The 17,249-nt window shown below is 39.2% G+C and overlaps 3 protein-coding genes across 25 annotated transcripts in view; 1 reads left to right on the top strand and 2 right to left on the bottom strand.

Annotated features, from left to right (window-relative positions):
- The window catches only part of ARMC2 (armadillo repeat containing 2), a 219,665-nt gene extending 218,291 nt beyond the window's left edge, over positions 1-1,374 (top strand). For all 9 annotated transcript variants that reach the window (XM_050789125.1, XM_050789130.1, XM_050789127.1 and 6 more), the window contains one exon: positions 748-1,374. In XM_050789125.1, coding sequence (XP_050645082.1) covers positions 748-905 — 158 coding nt within the window. In that variant the 3' untranslated portion in view covers positions 906-1,374. The remainder of the gene's footprint in view (positions 1-747) is intronic.
- The window catches only part of SNX3 (sorting nexin 3), a 1,122,685-nt gene that overhangs the window by 755,652 nt on the left and 349,784 nt on the right, over positions 1-17,249 (bottom strand). The gene's annotated exons all lie outside the window — the stretch shown is intronic.
- The window catches only part of SESN1 (sestrin 1), a 107,296-nt gene continuing 103,808 nt past the window's right edge, over positions 13,762-17,249 (bottom strand). For all 4 annotated transcript variants that reach the window (XM_050789139.1, XM_050789138.1, XM_050789141.1 and 1 more), the window contains 2 exons: positions 15,853-15,997; positions 13,762-14,942 (listed from right to left, as the gene is read on the bottom strand). In XM_050789139.1, coding sequence (XP_050645096.1) covers positions 14,856-14,942; positions 15,853-15,997 — 232 coding nt within the window. In that variant the 3' untranslated portion in view covers positions 13,762-14,855. The remainder of the gene's footprint in view (positions 14,943-15,852; positions 15,998-17,249) is intronic.

Genomic DNA, 17,249 nt, shown 5'->3' with positions numbered 1-17,249 from the left:
ATATAAAAAACTAAGGAATTAGTTGAAATAAAGGTTCAGTTCAATCTCAGATTTTTTATTTTTTGAGACAGGGTCTTGCTGTGTCGCTTAGGCTGGAGGGCAGTGGCACAGTCATGCCCCACTGCAGCCTCAATCTCCCGTGCTCGAGCGATCCTCCTGACCTCAGCCTCTTGAGTAGCTAGGACCACAGGCACATGCCCCCATGCCCAGATAATCTTCTGATTTTTTTTTATTTTTTATTTTTTCTGAGCTGTCACTGTGTTGCTCAGGCTAATCTTGAACTCTTGGACTCAAGCAATTCTCCTACCTCAGGCTCCCAATGTGTTGGCATTACAGGCATGAGCCACCACACCTGGCCAGATTTTTTTTGAAAAAAATATTGCCCATTTAAATTAAGATACCAAAATATACTAATTGTAAAGTAATGGGCTTGGAGAGGTAGGTCACACCTGTAATCCCAGCACTTTGGCACGTGGGGAGGTCAAAGTGGGAGGATTGCTTGAGGTCAGGAGTTGGAGACCAGCCTGGGCAATACATGGAGACCCTGCCTCTCCAAATAAAATAAAATAAAATGATGTATTCATAAAGAACAGAAGAGAGTAAAGAACTTCTCTGAAATCCTATCTTGTGTTACGTTGGTATTAAAGGGTGTCCCAGGGTGAGTTTAACTCATATCATCAAAATTAAATGATATTCAATAGGATTACATTTCTAAATAATGCTGTAATTTAAATTTTTCTAATACAGATGAAGAACTAGCACTGGATGGCAGTTTTGATCCAGACCTAAAAAACTATCACAAACTCCACTGGGAAACAGAATTCAAACCTGTGGCACAGCAGCTTCTCAACCGAATTCAGAGACATCACACCTTCCTAGAACCCCTGCCCATTCCCTCTTTCTAACGTGATGCAGGTGAACAGTAGAAACAGGAAGTCACGTCTCCCTCATTCTTAAGAACTGGTAACAAATGTGAACATTTTTTTCAGGATTAACAAACATGGAAAGTTTTTCAAGAGCTGGTTTTAGTGAGTAGCCGAAGTATTTTTTAAAAATAAGCATTTCTTCTTGTTAGGTATTATGGAAAAACGTATATACATGTTATATTTCCTGTTATGAGAAATGTAAGATGAAAATATATGCATTTTTAAGTAAATGACTTTTTCTTCTATTCTCTATTAAACAATTTAGTTCTAGTCTTAAAATCTTGATTTAGCAATTTTGGAATTAAAGTGTTCATAAGTTAAATGAACTGTGCAATGAAGGCTGTTAGATTATATAGAAAGAAGGGTAGTCAACATGAGTGGAACATGTTACAACATAGGATCTATACTAATTCTTACTACGTCAAATAATAAGGGTTCTCATTTGGTACCAGTACCTTTTTGGTCCTCATATTAAGAGAAGGAGTAAGCAGAAAAACTTAAAGAAAACTGCTTTGGGCCATTTGTTTATTAAATAAATAAAATAGATTAAAATGAGAGTTATCTTTTCATTTGAAATAAAATGACTGGACTAAGACAGTCCTTCTAATTGTAACTCTCCGTGTTTGACAGGTGACGTAATGTATTAGAAAGAATGCAGGCTTAGGTGAATGGTAGACCTGCATCTGAATCCACGCTCTCCCCTGCTACCTTTGGAGCAAGTAACTTAATTTTTTGAGCTTCAACTGTAAAATGGGAATCATATCTATTTTACTGTAGTGTAATTTGGAACAAACCATTAAATGGGCAAATGGCCCAGTCCAGTGTATGATGTGGAGTGGGTGTTGAAAACACCAAGCACTTTCTTAGTTTGCCATTCTTTGTAGGATGAGTTCGGCCTTTGAATAAATGATTAAAAAACAAAAGATTGAGATTACTATTGTTATCCTATACTAGCCAAATGAAGATGAGTTGGAAATAAAAATAAATTTGCTGACTCACACCTGTAATTCAGCACTTTGGAAGGCTGAGAGGGGAGGATCCCATGAGGCTAGGATTTCAAGACCAGCCTGGGCAACAAAGTGAGACCTCATCTCAACAACAACAAAAAGTAAATTTACTACTCTGCTTGGAGAAAGGATTTTATTAACAGCTCATTTCTCACCCTACAAAACACCAAAACTCATGAGATGAGAGCAGGCGTCCCAGACTGAATGGGTTCTTGAAACCTGTTAGAATAAACCAGCTGGGCATGGTGGTTTACACTTGTAATCCCAACACTCTGGGAGGCCGAGGCAGGCATATCACCTGAGGTTGTGAGTTCGAGACCAGTCCAGTCAACATGGTGAAACCCCATCTCTACTAAAAATACAAAAATTAGCTGGGCATGATGGCACATACCTGTAATCTCAGCTACTTGGGAGGCTGAGGCATGATAATCTCTCTCTCTCTCTCTTTTTTTTTTTTTTTATTATTATACTTTAAATTCCGGGGTACATGTGCAGAATGTGCAGGTTTGTTACATGAGTATACATGTGCCATAGTGGTTTGTTGCACCCATAACCCATCATCTACATTAGGTATTTCTTCTAATGCTACCCCTCCCCTAGCCCCCCACCCCCTGATGGGCCCCAGTGTGTGATGTTCCCCTCCCTGTGTCCATGTGATCTTATTGTTCAGCTCCCACTTATGAGTGAGAACATTGGTTTTCTGTTCCTGTGTTAATTTGTTGAGAATGATGGGTTCCACATTCATCCATGTCCCTGCAAAGGAGATGAACTCATCCCTTTTTATGGCTGCATAGTATTCCATGGTGTGTATGTGCCACATTTTCTTTATCCAGTCTATCATTGATGGGCATTTGGGTTGATTCCAAGTCTTTGCTATTGTGAACAGTGCTGCAGTAAACATACATGTGCATGTGTCTTTATAGTAGAATGATTTATAATCCTTTGGGCATATACCCAGTAATGGGATTGCTGGGTTAAATGATATTTCTGTTTCTAGGCCCTTGAGGAATTGCCACACTGTCTTCCCAATGGTTGAACTAATTTATACTCCCACCAACAGTGTAAAAGCATTCTGATTTCTCCACATCCTCTCCAGCATCTGTTGTTTCCTTACTTTTTAATGATTGCCATTCTATCTGGTGTGAGATGGTATCTCATTGTGGTTTTGATTTGCATTTCTCTAATGACCAGTGATGATGAGCTTTTTCTCATGTTTGTTGGCTGCATAAATATCTTCTTTTGAGAAGTGTCTGTTTACATCCTTTGCCCACTTTTTGATGGGGTTGTTTGTTTTTTTCTTATAAATTTGTTTAAGTTCCTTGTAGATTCTGGATATTAGCCCTTTGTCAGATGGATAGATTGCAAAAATTTCCTCCCATTCTGTAGCTTGCCTGTTCACTCTGATGATAGTTTCTTTTGCTGTGCTGAAGCTCTTTAACTAGATCCCATTTGTCAATTTTGGCTTTTGTTGCCATTGCCTTTGGTGTCTTAGACATGAAGTCTTTGCCCATGCCAGTGTCCTGAATGGTATTGCCTAGGTTTTCCTCTAGTGTTTTTATGGTTTTAGGTCTTACATTTAAGTCTTTAATCCATCTTCAGTTAATTTTTGTATAAAGTGTAAGGAAGGGATCCAGTTTCAGCTTTCTACATATGGCTAGCCAGTTTTCCCAACACCATTTATTAAATGGGGAATCCTTTCCCGGTTGCTTGTTTTTGTCAGGTTTGTCAAAGATCAGATGGTTGTAGATGTGTAGTGTTATTTCTGAGGGCTCTGTTCTGTTCCATTGGTTTATATGTCTGTTTTGGTACCAGTACCATGCTGTTTTTTGTTACTGTTTTTTGTTACCTTGTAGTATAGTTTGAAGTTAGGTAGCGTGATGCCTCCAGCTTTGTTCTTTTTGCTTAGGATTGACTTGGCTATGTGGGCTCTTTTTTCGTTCCATATGAAATTTAAAGTAGTTTTCTCCAATTCTGTAAAGAAAGTCAGTGGTAGCTTGATGGGGATAGCATTGAATCTATAAAATACTTTGGGCAGTATGGCCATTTTCACAGTATTGATTCTTCCTATCCATGAGCATGGAATGTTTGTTCATTTGTGTCCTCTCTTACTTCCTTGAGCAGTGGTTTGTAGTTCTCCTTGAAGAGGTCCTTCACATCCCTTGTAAGTTGTATTCCTAGGTATTTTGTTCCCTTTGTAGCAATTGTGAATGGGAGTTCACTCACGATTTGACTGTTTGTCTGTTACTGGTTTATAAGAATGTTTGTGATTTTTGCACATTGATTTTGTATTTTGAGACTTTGCTGAAATTGCTCATCAGCTTAAGAAGATTTTGGGCTGAGACAATGGGGTTTTCTAAATATACAGTCATGTCATCTGCAAACAGAGACAATTTAACTTCCTCTTTTCCTAACTGAATATGCTTTATTTATTTATTTCTCTTGCCTGACTGCCCTGGCCAGAACTTCCCACACTATGTTGAATATGAGTGGTGAGAGAGGGCATCCTTGTCTTGTGTCGGTTTTCAAAGGGAATGCTTCCAGCTTTTGCCCATTCAGTATGATATTGGCTGTGGGTTTGTCATAAATAGCTCTTATTATTTTGAGATACATTCCATCAATACCTAGTTTATTGAGAGTTTTTAGCATGAAGGGCTGTTGAATTTTGTTGAAGGCCTTTTCTTCATCTATTAAGATAATCATGTGTTTTTTGTCTGTGGTTCTGTTTATGTGATGAATTATGTTTATTGATTTATGTTTGTTGAATCAGCCTTGCATCCCAGAGGTGAAGCCAACTCGATCATGGTGGATAAGCTTTTTGATGTGCTGCTGGATTTGGCTTGCCAGTATTTTATTGAGGATTTTCCCATTGATTTTCATCAGGGATGTTGGCCTGAAATTTTCTTTTTTCATTGTATCTCTGCTAGGTTTTGGTATCAGGATGATGCTGGCCTCATAAAATGAGTTAGGGGGGGATTCCCTCTTTTTCTATTGTTTGGAATAGTTTCAGAAGGAGTGGTACCAGCTCCTCTTTGTACCTCTGGTAGAATTCAGCTATGAATCCGTCTTGTCCTGGGCTTTTTTTAGTTGGTAGGTTATTCATTGCTGCCTTAATTTCAGAACTTGTTATTGGTCTATTCTGGGATTCGACTTTTTCCTGGTTTAGATTTGGGAGGGTGTATGTGTCCAGGAATTTATCCATTTCTTCTGGATTTTCTAGTTTATATGCATAGAGGTGTTTATAGTATTTTCTGATGGTAGTCTGTATTTCTGTAGGATCGGTGGTGATATCCCCTTTATCCATTTTTTATTGTGTCTACTTGATTCTTCTAATTTTTCTTCATTAGTCTCGCTAGTGGTCTATTTTCTTGATCTTTTCAAAAAGCCAGGTCCTGGATTCATTGATCTTTTGAAGGGTTTTTTGTGTCTCTATCACTTTCAGTTCTGCTCTGATCTTAGTTATTTCTTGTCTTCCGCTAGCTTTTGAATTTGTTTGCTCTTGCTTCTCTAGTTATTTTAATTGTGATGTTAGGGTGTTGAATTTAGATCTTCCTGTTTTCTCTTGTGGACTTTTAGTGCTATAAATTTTCCTCTATACACTGCTTTAAATATGTCCCAGAGATTCTGGTATGTTGTGTCTTTGTTCTCATTGGTTTCAAAGAACATCTTTATTTCTGCCTTCATTTCATTATGTACCCAGTAGTCATTCAGGAGCAGGTTGTTCAGTTTCCATATAGTTGTGCAGTTTTGAGTGAGTTTCTTAATCTTGGGTTCTAATTTGATTTCACTGTGGTCTGAGAGACTGTTTGTTGTGATTTCTGTTCTTTTGCATCTGCTGAGGAGTGTTTTACTTCCAATTATGTGGTCAGTTTTGGAATAAATGCGATGTGGTGCTGAGAAGAATGTATATTCTGTTGATTTGGGGTGGAGAGTTCTGTAGATGTCTATTAGGTCCACTTGGTCCAGAGCTAAGTTCAAGTCCTGGTGGATATCCTTGTTAAGTTTCTGTCTCATTGATCTTTCTAATATTGACAGTGGGGTGTTAAAGTCTCCAACTATTATTGTGTGGGAGTCTAAGTCTCTTTGTAGGTCTCTGAGAACTTGCTTTATGAATCTGGGTGCTCCTGTATTGGTGCATATATATTTAGGACAGTTAGCTCTTCTTGTTGCATTGATCCCTTTACCATTATGTAATGCCCTTCTTTGTCTCTTTTGACCTGTATTGGTTTAAAGTCTGTTTTATCAGAGGATAGGATTGCAGTCCCTGCTTTTTTATTTTTTTGCTTTCCATTTGATTGGTAAATATTCTTCCATCCCTTTATTTTGAGCCTGTGTGTGTCTTTGCACGTGAGATGGGTCTCCTGAATACAGCACACCAATGGATCTTGACTCTTTATCCAATTTGCCAGTCTGTGTCTTTTAATTGGGACATTTAGCCTGTTTACATTTAAGGTTAGTATTGTTATATGTGAATTTGATCCTGTCATTATGATGCTAGCTGATTATTTTGCCTGTTGCAGTTTCTTCATAGCATCAATGGTCTTTACAATTTGCTATGTTTTTGCAGTGGCTGGTACTGGTTGTTCCTTTCCATGTTTAGTGCTTCCTTCAGGAGCTCTTGTAAGGCGGGCCTGGTGGTGACAAAATCTCTCGGCATTTGTTTGTCTGTAAAGGATTTTATTTCTCATTCACTTACGAAGCTAAGTTGGGCTGGATATGAAATTCTGGGTTGAAAATTCTTTAAGAATGTTGAATATTGGTCCCCACTCTCTTCTGGCTTGTAGGGTTTCTGTCAAGAGATCCACTGTTAGTCTGATGGGCTTCCCTTTTTGGATAACCCGACCTTTCTCTCTGGCTGCCCTTAACATTTTTTCCTTCATTTCAACCTTGGTGAATCTGACAATTATGTGTCTTGGGTTGCTCTTCTCAAGGAGTATCTTTGTGGTGTTCTCTGTATTTCCTGAATTTGAATGTTGGCCTGTCTTGCTAGATTGGGGAAGTTCTCCTGAGCAATATCCTGAAGAGTATTTTCCAGCTTGGTTCCATTCTCCCCGTCACTTTCAGGTACACCAATCGACGTAGATTTCGTCTTTTCACCTGGTCCCATACTTCTTGCAGGCTTTGTTCATTTCTTTTCATTCTTTTTTCTCTATTCTTGTTTTCTTGCTTTATTTCATTGAGTTGATCCTCAATCACTGGTATCTTTTCTTCTGCTTGATAGATTTGGCTATTGATACTTGTATATGCTTCATGAAGTTCTTGTGCTGTGTTTTTCAGCTCCGTCAGGTCATTTATGTTCTTCTATAAACTGGTTATTCTAGTTAGCAATTCGTCTAACCTTTTTTCAAGGTTCTTAGCTTCCTTGCATTGGATTAGAACATGCCGCTTTAGCTTGGAAGAGTATGTTATTACCCACCTTCTGAAGTCTACTTCTGTCAATTAGTCAAACTCATTCTCTGTCCAGTTTTGTTCCTTGCTGGCAAGGAGTTGTGATCTTTTGGAGGAGAAGAGGCATTCTTGTTTTTGGAATTTCAATCTTTTTGTGCTGGTTTCTCCCCATCTTTGTGGATTTATCTACCTTTGGTTGTTGATGTTGGTGACATTCAGGTGGGGTCTCTGAGTGGGCATCCTTTTTGTTGATGTTGATACTATTCCTTCCTATTTGTTAGCTTTCTTTCTAACAATCAGGCCCCTCTGCTGCAGTGCTGCTGGAGTTTGCTGGAGGTCCATCCAGACCCTGTTTGCCTGGGTATCACCAGCAGAGGCTGCAGAACAGCAAAGATTGCTGCCTATTCCTTCTTCTGGAAGCTTTGTCCCAGAGGGGCACCTGCCAGATGCCAGCCAGAGCTCTCCTGTATGAAGTGTCTGTCGGCTCCTACTGGGAGGTGTCTCCCAGTCAGGATACACGGGGGGTCAGGGACCCACCTGAGGAGGCAGTCCATCCCTTATCAGAGCTGGAACGCTGTGCTGGGAGATCCGCTGCTCTCTTCGAGCCAGCAGGCAGGGAGGTTTAAGTCTGCCGAAGCTGCACCCACAGCCGCCCCTTTCCCCAGGTGCTCTGTCCCAGGGAGATGGGGGTTTTATCTATAAGTCCCTGACTGGGACTGCTGCCTTTTTTTCAGAGATGCCCTGCCCAGAGAGGAGGAATCTAGAGAGGCAGTCTGGCCACAGCAGCCTTGCTGAGCTGCGGTGGGCTCTGCCCAGTTCAAACTTCCCAGTGGCTTTGTTTCATGAAAATCTCTTGAACCTGGGATGTGGAGGTTACAGTGAGCTAAGATTGTGCCACTGCACTATACCTGGGCAACAGCACAAGACACTCTTTCAAAAAAAAAAAAAGAACCTACATTTCTAGGAACAAATAGACTTTCAAAGAATGGTTCTAGTCTGGGCTTCATACCTAATGTGGCTCAGCAAAATCCTCTAGGGACACTCACTTTATTGTAGTCCATAAGGTAAGTATATGCTGGTAGATTCACTCCAATAGATGAAATCAGTTTAAGTCACAGGGGCTAATTTATCTAAAACATTCACAGATGTAATGTATTTCATTCATAGCAAGCTATTTATTCTACTTTTAGGGAAAAGAAAAATCAAACTCTCCCCTCCCTAAACGGCCCCCTTCATATTTACGACTAATATAGTAACTCATGGTGGGATCCCATTATACCTATTCTCTTCCATACTTAACTGCTCCCCTTAGACCCACATACAAGCTGGACCATTTGGAACCATCTACTTAAACAAAACCTGTGGTTAAAAAAACACGTAAAATCTACCATTTTAACTATTTCAAGTGTACAGTTCAGTAGTTTAAGTATATTCACATTGTTCTGCAACAGATCTCTAGAATTCTTTCATCTTGTAAACTAAAGCTGTATGCACCAAACAACTCCCCATTTTCACCCCCACCAGCTCCTGGCAACCATCATTCTGTTAATACTTTCGGTTTCTATGACTTTGACTACTTGATATCTCATATAAGTGGAGCCATACAATATTTGTGTATGTATGTGACTGGTTTATTTCGCTTAGCATAGTATTATCAAGATTCATCCATGTTGTTGCCTGTGATAGGATTTCCTTCCTTTTTTTTTTTTTTTTCTTCCCTGAGACAGAGTCTCAGAACAGTCTCTGTTACCCAGGCTGGAGTTCAATAACATGATCTTGGCTCACTGCAACCTCCACTTCCCAGGTTCAACTGATTCTCCTGCTCAGCCTTCTAAGTAGCTGGGATTACAGGCATGCACCACCATGCCTGGTTAATTTTTGTATTTTTAGTGGAGATGGGTTTTCACCATGTTGGCCAGGGCTGGTCTTGAACTCTGGGCCTCAAGTGATCCACCTGCCTCAGCCTCCCAAAGTGCTGGGATTATAGGTGTGAGCCACCTGTGCCCTGCTGCTTTCTTTCCAAGACTGAATAATATTCCATTCTATGTATATACCACATTTTGTTTATCCATTCATCTGTCAGTGAACATTTGGGTTGCCTCCATGTCATGGCTATTGTGAATAATGTTGCCATGAATATAGGTGTGCAAATCTCTTTAAGATCTTGTTTTCAGTTCTTTTGTGTATATACTCAGAAGTGATGTCTTCATTCAAGTTGACATAACAAAAAATATAGTTTGGGTGACTTAACAAAAGTTCATTCCTCACAGTTCTTAAGACTAGGAAGTCCAAAGTCAAGGTGCTGGCCAGTTCACTTTGTGGTCAAGGCCCTCTTCCTGGTTTGCAGAGGGCTGCCTTTTTGCTCTATCTTCATATGGTGGCGAGAGAGATCATCTCTCATCTGTCTCTCCTTATAAGGGTTTACTGCCACTCATGCGGGCTCCACCTTCCTGACCGAATCACTTCCTGAAGACCATAGGGCTTCAACCTGTGAATTTTGGGGGAACACAAATATTCAGTCCACAGCAAGTGGAATTGCTGTGTCATATGGGAATTCTATTTTTAATTTTTTGAGGAACCTACATCGTGTTTAAGTGGTGATTATCATTTTACATTCTTACCAATACCACGTAAGCATTCCGATTTCCCCACATCCTCACCAACACTTATTTTGGGATTTTTAAAAATAGTAGCCATCCTGATGGGTGTGAGGTAATGTGTCTTTGTAATATTGATTTACATTTCTTATAATTAGTCATGCTGAGCACCTTTTCATAATTTTTGTTTGTTGGTCATTTGTATATCATCTTTGGAGAAATGTCTATTCAAGTGTTTGGCCTTTTTTTTTTTTTTTTGAGATGAAATCTCGCTCTGTCACCAGGCTGAAGTGCATGGAGTGCAGTTGCGCAATCTCAGCTCACTGCAATCTCCGCTTCTCAGGTTCAAGCCATTCTCCTGCCTCAGCCTCCTGACTAATCCCAGTGGGTTACAGGTGCACACCACCACACTCAGCTAATTTTTGTGTAGAGACAGGGGTTTCACTATGTTGGCCAGGATGGTCTCGATCTTCTGACCTCATGATCTGCCTGCCTCGGCCTCCCAAACTGCTGGGATTACAGGCATGAGCCACCACTCCCAGCCCCATTTTTTAGTTATTTGATTTTTTGAGTTGTAGAAATTCTTCATATATTCTGGTTATTAACCTCTTATCGAATATATAATTTGTAAATATTTTCTATCCCATAGGTTGCCTTTTCACTCTGTTGATTGTCCTTTGATGAACAAATATTTTTAAGTCTGATGTAATTCCATTTTTTTCTTTTGCTGCCCATACTTTGTGTCATATCTAAGAATTCATTGCCAAATCCAATATTGTGAAACTTTCCCCCTGTGTTTTCATCTAGTTTTACAGTTGTCAGTCTTACATTTAAGTCTTTGAGTTTTTTAATACATAAGGGTCCAACTTCATTGTTTTGCATGTGCGTATCCAGTTTTCCTAGCATCATTTGTTAAAGAGACTGTCCTGTCCCTACTGAGTGGTCTTGGTACCTTTGCTAAAGATCATTTGGCCATATATGTGAGACTTTATTTCTGGACCTTATTCCATTGGCCTGTATGTTTGACTTTGTGCCAGTTCCACATTATTTTGATTACTGTTGCTTTGCAATATGTTTTGACATCAGGGAGTGTGAGACCTCCAACTTTGTTCTTTTTCAAGATTGTTTTGGCTATTCAGGGTCTGCTGAAGATTCTAGATGATTTTTAGCATGGAATTCTCTACTTCTGTGAAAAATGCCATTGGGATTTTGATAGAGATTGCATTGAATCTACAGGTCACTCTGGGTGACCATGAGATGTCTTTCCATTTATTTGTGTCTTTAATTTCTTAGTAATGCTTTACAGCAGGGGTCCCCAACCCATGGACCAGTATTGGTCTGTGGCCTGTTAGGAACTGACTGCACAGCAGGAGGTGAGTTGTGGGCAAGCAAGCATTACTGCCTGAGCTCTGCCTCCTGTCTGATCAGCTGCAGCATTGGATTTTCATAGGAGCTGGACCCTATTGTGAACTGTGCATGTGAGGGATGTGGGTTGTACACTCCTTATAAGAATCTAATACCTGATGATCTGAGGTGGAACAGTTTTATCCTGAAACCATCCCCCACTGCACTGTCCACCCTGGGTCCATGGAAAAACTGTCTTCCATGAAACCAGTCCCTGGTGCCAAAAAGGTTGGGAACTGCTGCCTTACAGTTTTCCATGTGTAAGTCTTTTGTCTTAGTCTGTTCAGGCTGCTGTAACAAAATACCTTAGACTGGGTAATTCATAGGTAACAGAAATTTATTGCTCACCAGTTTTGGAGGCTGGAAAGTCCAATATCAAGGATTTGGTGCCTAGTGTCTTCTTCCTCACAGATGGCATACTCTAGCTCTGTCCTCACATGGTGGAAGGGGAGCTTCCCAGACCTCTATTAAAGGGCACTAATCCCATTCATGAGGGCAGAGCCCTCTTGACCTTATCACCTCCCAAAGGCCTACTTCTTAATACCACCACATTGAGGATTACATTTCAACATACAACATACATCAACATACAAATGTGGGGGGAGACACAAACATTCACACCATCGCATATCTCCTTGGTTTATTCCTATTTTATTCTTTTTGATGCTATTGTAAATGGAATTGTTTAATTTTTTTGGATCATTCATTGCTACTGTATAGAAATACAACTGATTTTTGTGTGCTGATTTTGTATCCTGCAACTTTGCTGAATTTATGCTTCCTCTTGATCACACTATCCTCTGCTAGGGAAGAGCTAGGGTGAGCAAAATCCCCAACTTTCCTAGCCTTTAGGTGCAGCCTTTTCCTGGCTTTGCATTTGCCTTAGTGCTGCAGTTTCCCAGTTGGTTTCTAGAGTTCTCACAAAGATATTCTGGCCCATATATTGTTAACTTAGTGTCTCTGGGAGAATAAGGACATGGAATTCCCAAGTCCATCATCTTGCTGACATTACTCCCATCTACTAGCATTAGCAAAAAAAACTAGTATGATTCGTATATGATATTCACATATACAAATATGCTAATAAAATTTCTGATTCGTATATGATATTCACATATATGAATATGCTAATAAAATTTCAGAGTATATTGATAAAAAAATGCTTATCCAACAAGTTTTACTTACCTACTTATCTCCCGGTGGTCTGTATCAAAATCAACCTCATTCTTCGAGATGATTAAGTTTGGCTTAATAAAAATTTTCCCAAATATGGCCAAAAAAACTCATATTTTAACTCTTGAATCCTGGGAACCTCAACCAGAAATCTTCTCATATTATTTTAGAAAAAAATTTTCCTCTGGTTGGGGAAGGTTTTGATATCCCCAGTGTAATGTACCTTCCCTAATTATTTTGAAAACTACTGGTTTCAAAGATTATATAGTAACATTAGAAATCCTGTGTGTTTACTTTTGAGAAAACACTCAAACAGGAAGCACCTGTTAAATGGGAGGCATTGAAACATTAACTTTGTATCACATGCACTCTTATTACTTTAGGTAACATATTTTTTAACTCATTGAAAGTTTGATTTCAATTTCTAAGTGATTATAAGTTCCAGTGGACTAAATGCATTCTAGTTGATCTTGTTTTGTGATCATTCTACTGCTGATTAGAATCTCTACTAGAAATTTTGTATTTTCAAGAGGAGGAACAAAGAACAGAAATGGGATAAGTAAAATTTTAACTATCTTCTTGGGTTCAATTGTATTGCTATAGTGAGAGAACTCCACAGCAGGCAGAAGAGGACAAAGGCGTGATGCATATTCGATGAGTAATGTACTTATAAGTTTCTTTAAATATAAAACATATTGAAGATAATACTCTATTTTTAGCTAAGGTTATAGTCTTGTCTTCTCACAAGAGTAAATATCCTTGACGACAGGTACCACCTCTATTCAAAATTGATTGCTCCCAACCCTCACTTCCACACTACCCCATACATTTGGAGGCAGGCACTAGATTGAGCTCAATAAATGTTTTGAGGAGTAACAGAGTTATCACAACCGCTTCAGTTAAACTTAGAGCTATTTCTACTTGTCTGATAAAGTGTCATTTTTTGTTCTGCAGTCTCTCCCTAATGAATCCTTCTTTCTAGTAATTCTTAACATTCTATTGGAACTCTAAAACAGTTCAAAAGAGAGCAGGCATAGGGGCATACCAGTCATTTCCAAGATAAATAAAAATGGTCTTACATAAGATTCTAAAGAAAGTCCACTCTTCTTTGTATCTATCTTTCAAAATGGCTTCAAGTGTTTTGCCATTTAAAAGCAGTCTCATCTGATTACAGCATTATTTAATTGGCTTATGAAAGTAGGTAGAAACTCAAAATTATTACTAATAGTGAAGTCATGACTTTTTAAGAGATTGAGACAGCACATAAAATTGGAGAAAAATTCTTCTTTATTGAAAAATACCAGTAATACTGACAGACTTCAAAAGCAATTCACGCTTCCAGAATACAAAGTACTTAATACATATTTTCAAACCTGTTTGCATTTCAAACAAAGTTAGCGTTTTTGTAAATCAAATGTGATAACCTGACTAAAAATGTTTTCCAGCTTTATTATTTAAGGAGCTGCACAACCTTTAAAGGGGGGACCAGGAGGCAGGCAGAGGCAGAGACACAGAATGCACCCAGGACTGCGCAGCAGTCTACAGCAACATATCCCACAACTTCGATGCTGGAAACACAACTACTGCACAAGACAGCTGCCCTCCAGTGTCAGGATCCTGTGAAACAGCATATCAAAAGATCGCCAGCTTCTTGTAATTTACACACTTTCATTTAGGATTGCTTTTTGAAGAAAATCTTTAAGAATGCCATTATAATTTAATATCCAGAACCCTGAATTTAAAAAACTAATGAGAGAAATTAACTGTTACCATCAAAATGGTTGTTGCTGAGCTGTGTGAGTAGGAATTCTATGCTTTTTTAGATGCAAGAAAATTAACACATAATGCAATTTGAAATCACACAAGTTATGTATGTAGGCTCAGATAGTAGCAATGTTCACTTTTATTACTAATAGCTTAACTGAAACAGCCATCTATTCATTCCTCCAGCAGGAATAGCAGCACCAAGATCTTCTAAAATTCTTTATATATAAAGCTTAAGTCATTATCCAAGTCCCATCTTTGCATGCTCCAATTCTTGTTATCTTATTTAACATAAAAGCAACAGGATTTGGAGAGTTACTATTTGCTGTATTAAAACAGTTACACAGCATCTTGTACTGTCAAAAAGCAAAACACTTGAATGGCAGCCTGTCTTCACAGCTCTAAACTTGAAGCTGCCAAACAGTCACTGCTTGTGCCAGCAGTGGGTTTTCCACAGAAAAATAGCAGAAACTAAAGGAATCATGGCACAATGGATTTCTGAATTATTTTGTCTACCATTGGTCCTGGGGTTTAGTACCTTCCCCTTGTAGACTATATCTGCTGATCATTCCAGAATCATCTTTAATGAAGGAAAGGCATCAGGTCATATAGCGGGTAATGGCTCTCAGAGCATAAAGGAGTTCTGCTTGCATCCTAGCTTCTATAAGAAGCAGATTAACATGAACCTGAATATAAAATACAACATCACATAAGGAAGGGTTACAAACATTCACAATCAGTTTTTCAGTGAATCTAATGAACACATAAAATAAGTACACGTCCTACACTTCCTATGTAGTACAGAATAACTTATCCTTGGGTTTGTTGAACAGATTATCAATTTCTCAAAACAGCTGTCTTTTTTTTCCTGATACACAGTTTCACTCTTTCCCAGGCTCGAGAGCAGTGGCACGATCTTGGCTCACTGCAACCTCCACCTCCTGGGTTCAAGCAGTTCTCATGCCTCAACCTCCCAAGTAGCTGGGACTACAGGTGCATGCCACCATGCCCAACTAATTTTTTGGTATTTTTAGTATCACCATGTTGGACAGGCTGGTCTTGGACTCCTGACCTGAAGTGATCTGCCTGCCTTGGCCTCCCAAAGTGCTGGGATTACAGGTGTGAGCCACCATGCCCGCCCTAACATTATTTTTGGATAGATGGTTTGAGCTTTCATTTATATTTTACCATATTTCTTGGAGGTTTGTTACATGTCAGAAAATCTAGACACTTTTATCAGAATAACAACTTCCCCTGCCAAATCATTATTCAGTAATTTCTATAAAGATGTTTCAAAGAGAACAGACACTTCTACATATACACAGCTTTTATAAAACAGTCTTTCTTCTACATGCTGACAGCCATGCCAGCACTTCTGAAGATGGGCCAGCCCACCTGTGCTCCCTATCTTTATTCTTTTACTCTATCACCATAATGAGGTTCCCTTCTGAAGGGGTACCTGAGACAGCTGTCCTGGAATGTTTTTCTTTGGGTTGGGAGGGGTGATGGAAAGGGTTTCAGACCAATTAGGTTAGGTGAAGGAGACTACGAATCATTGCTAAGTTACAGAGTAAACAAGCCACAATAGGCACATACCTTCTCAGAGTGCTTGAATTGCCTCCAGAAGCTTTCATACATTCTTTTGGTAACCTTTTCAGGAGTACAAACAACAGTTTTGATATAAACTTTAAAGCTACGATCCAATAGCTGGTTAATTTCACCGTAGTCATAATCATCGTATCTGTTGAAAGACATAAGGAGAATTATGATATTTTCAGTGTATAACCTGTTTTCATGTTACAAAAGTATACACATCAATAATTAATGCTGTATTTTTTCCCTCTTTGTGTAGGCAGCTGTCCCCAAAAATGATAGAGCTTTACAACTGCAGGTGGATGAGTGAGTATAAGGGATAAGAAACAAGAGTACTTAGGGAGAGTAACAGAACATTTTCTACTACCCAAGTAAATCATTCCTGAAAGCTGACAATATTAACGTAGCACTGGGTACCAAGCAGTAGTGTACATTTGCAATCATGAATATGCAACCACACTGAGGAACAAACTATTATTGAGACGGAGTCTTGCCCTGTCACCCAGACTGGAGTGCAGTGGTGCTATCTTGGCTTACTGCAACTTCCGCTTCCTGGGTTCAAGTGATTCTCTCACCTCAGCCTCCTGAGAAGCTAGGATTACAGGTGTGTGCCACCATGCCCAGCTAATTTTTGTATTTTTAGTAGAGACAGGGTATCACCATATTGGCCAGGCTAGTCTAAAACTCCTGACCTCAAGTGATCCGCCCGCCTTGGCTTCCCAAAGTACTGGGATTATGGGCGTGACCCACTGTGCCTGGCTGAACAAATTCTGAGAACAGATTTTGAGTATTATCAAAATTAAAATAATTATGTTTGTTATTGGTACTAGTACATTCTCTATATATACATATAGAGAAATTCACTTGTGTAAATAAAAATAATTAGAATTACCTTACTCATGTTTCTAGGAGTTTCTGGGGTCAAATGAGAAAAAAGGCAGGGGCTGTGGGCAGAAGGATGGTCTATACTTAGGAGAGCCTATCCTGCTTTAAGCCAAGATGGCTCTGCATGTACTAGTTGTCTGCTTTGCTGCACTGGGTAATGGATTCCTGATGACATAGGTACTGAAGTCTCCTATTGAGTTTTCAGGGGAAAGAGGAGAAAGGTCTTGCAAAGCTGGTTCTACAACCATTCAGGAGGCTAAAGTCAATAGTCTGGCTACTGATTAGTGGGAAATTAGTTTAAAGTTGGTCAGATGTACCTCAAATGCCAGATCAGTTTAGAGTAGATTAACTAGGGTTTGTAGGTTTTGACCAGAGTCTCTAATAAAATGAATAGAAAGCCTGATTTTACAGTGAAAATAGTTAACTAGTAAGCACTGTAGCTCGGAGTTTGTGTGCATGTGTGAGAAGGTGGTATACAATGACTGCATTTTCATTATAACATAATAAAAACCTAA

The sequence above is a fragment of the Macaca thibetana genome, chromosome 4, assembly GCF_024542745.1.
Source record: "Macaca thibetana thibetana isolate TM-01 chromosome 4, ASM2454274v1, whole genome shotgun sequence".
NCBI classification, from domain to species: Eukaryota; Metazoa; Chordata; class Mammalia; order Primates; family Cercopithecidae; genus Macaca; species Macaca thibetana.
The sequence above is the reverse complement of the archived record's forward strand: the minus strand, read 5'-3'. Positions and strand labels throughout refer to the sequence as shown.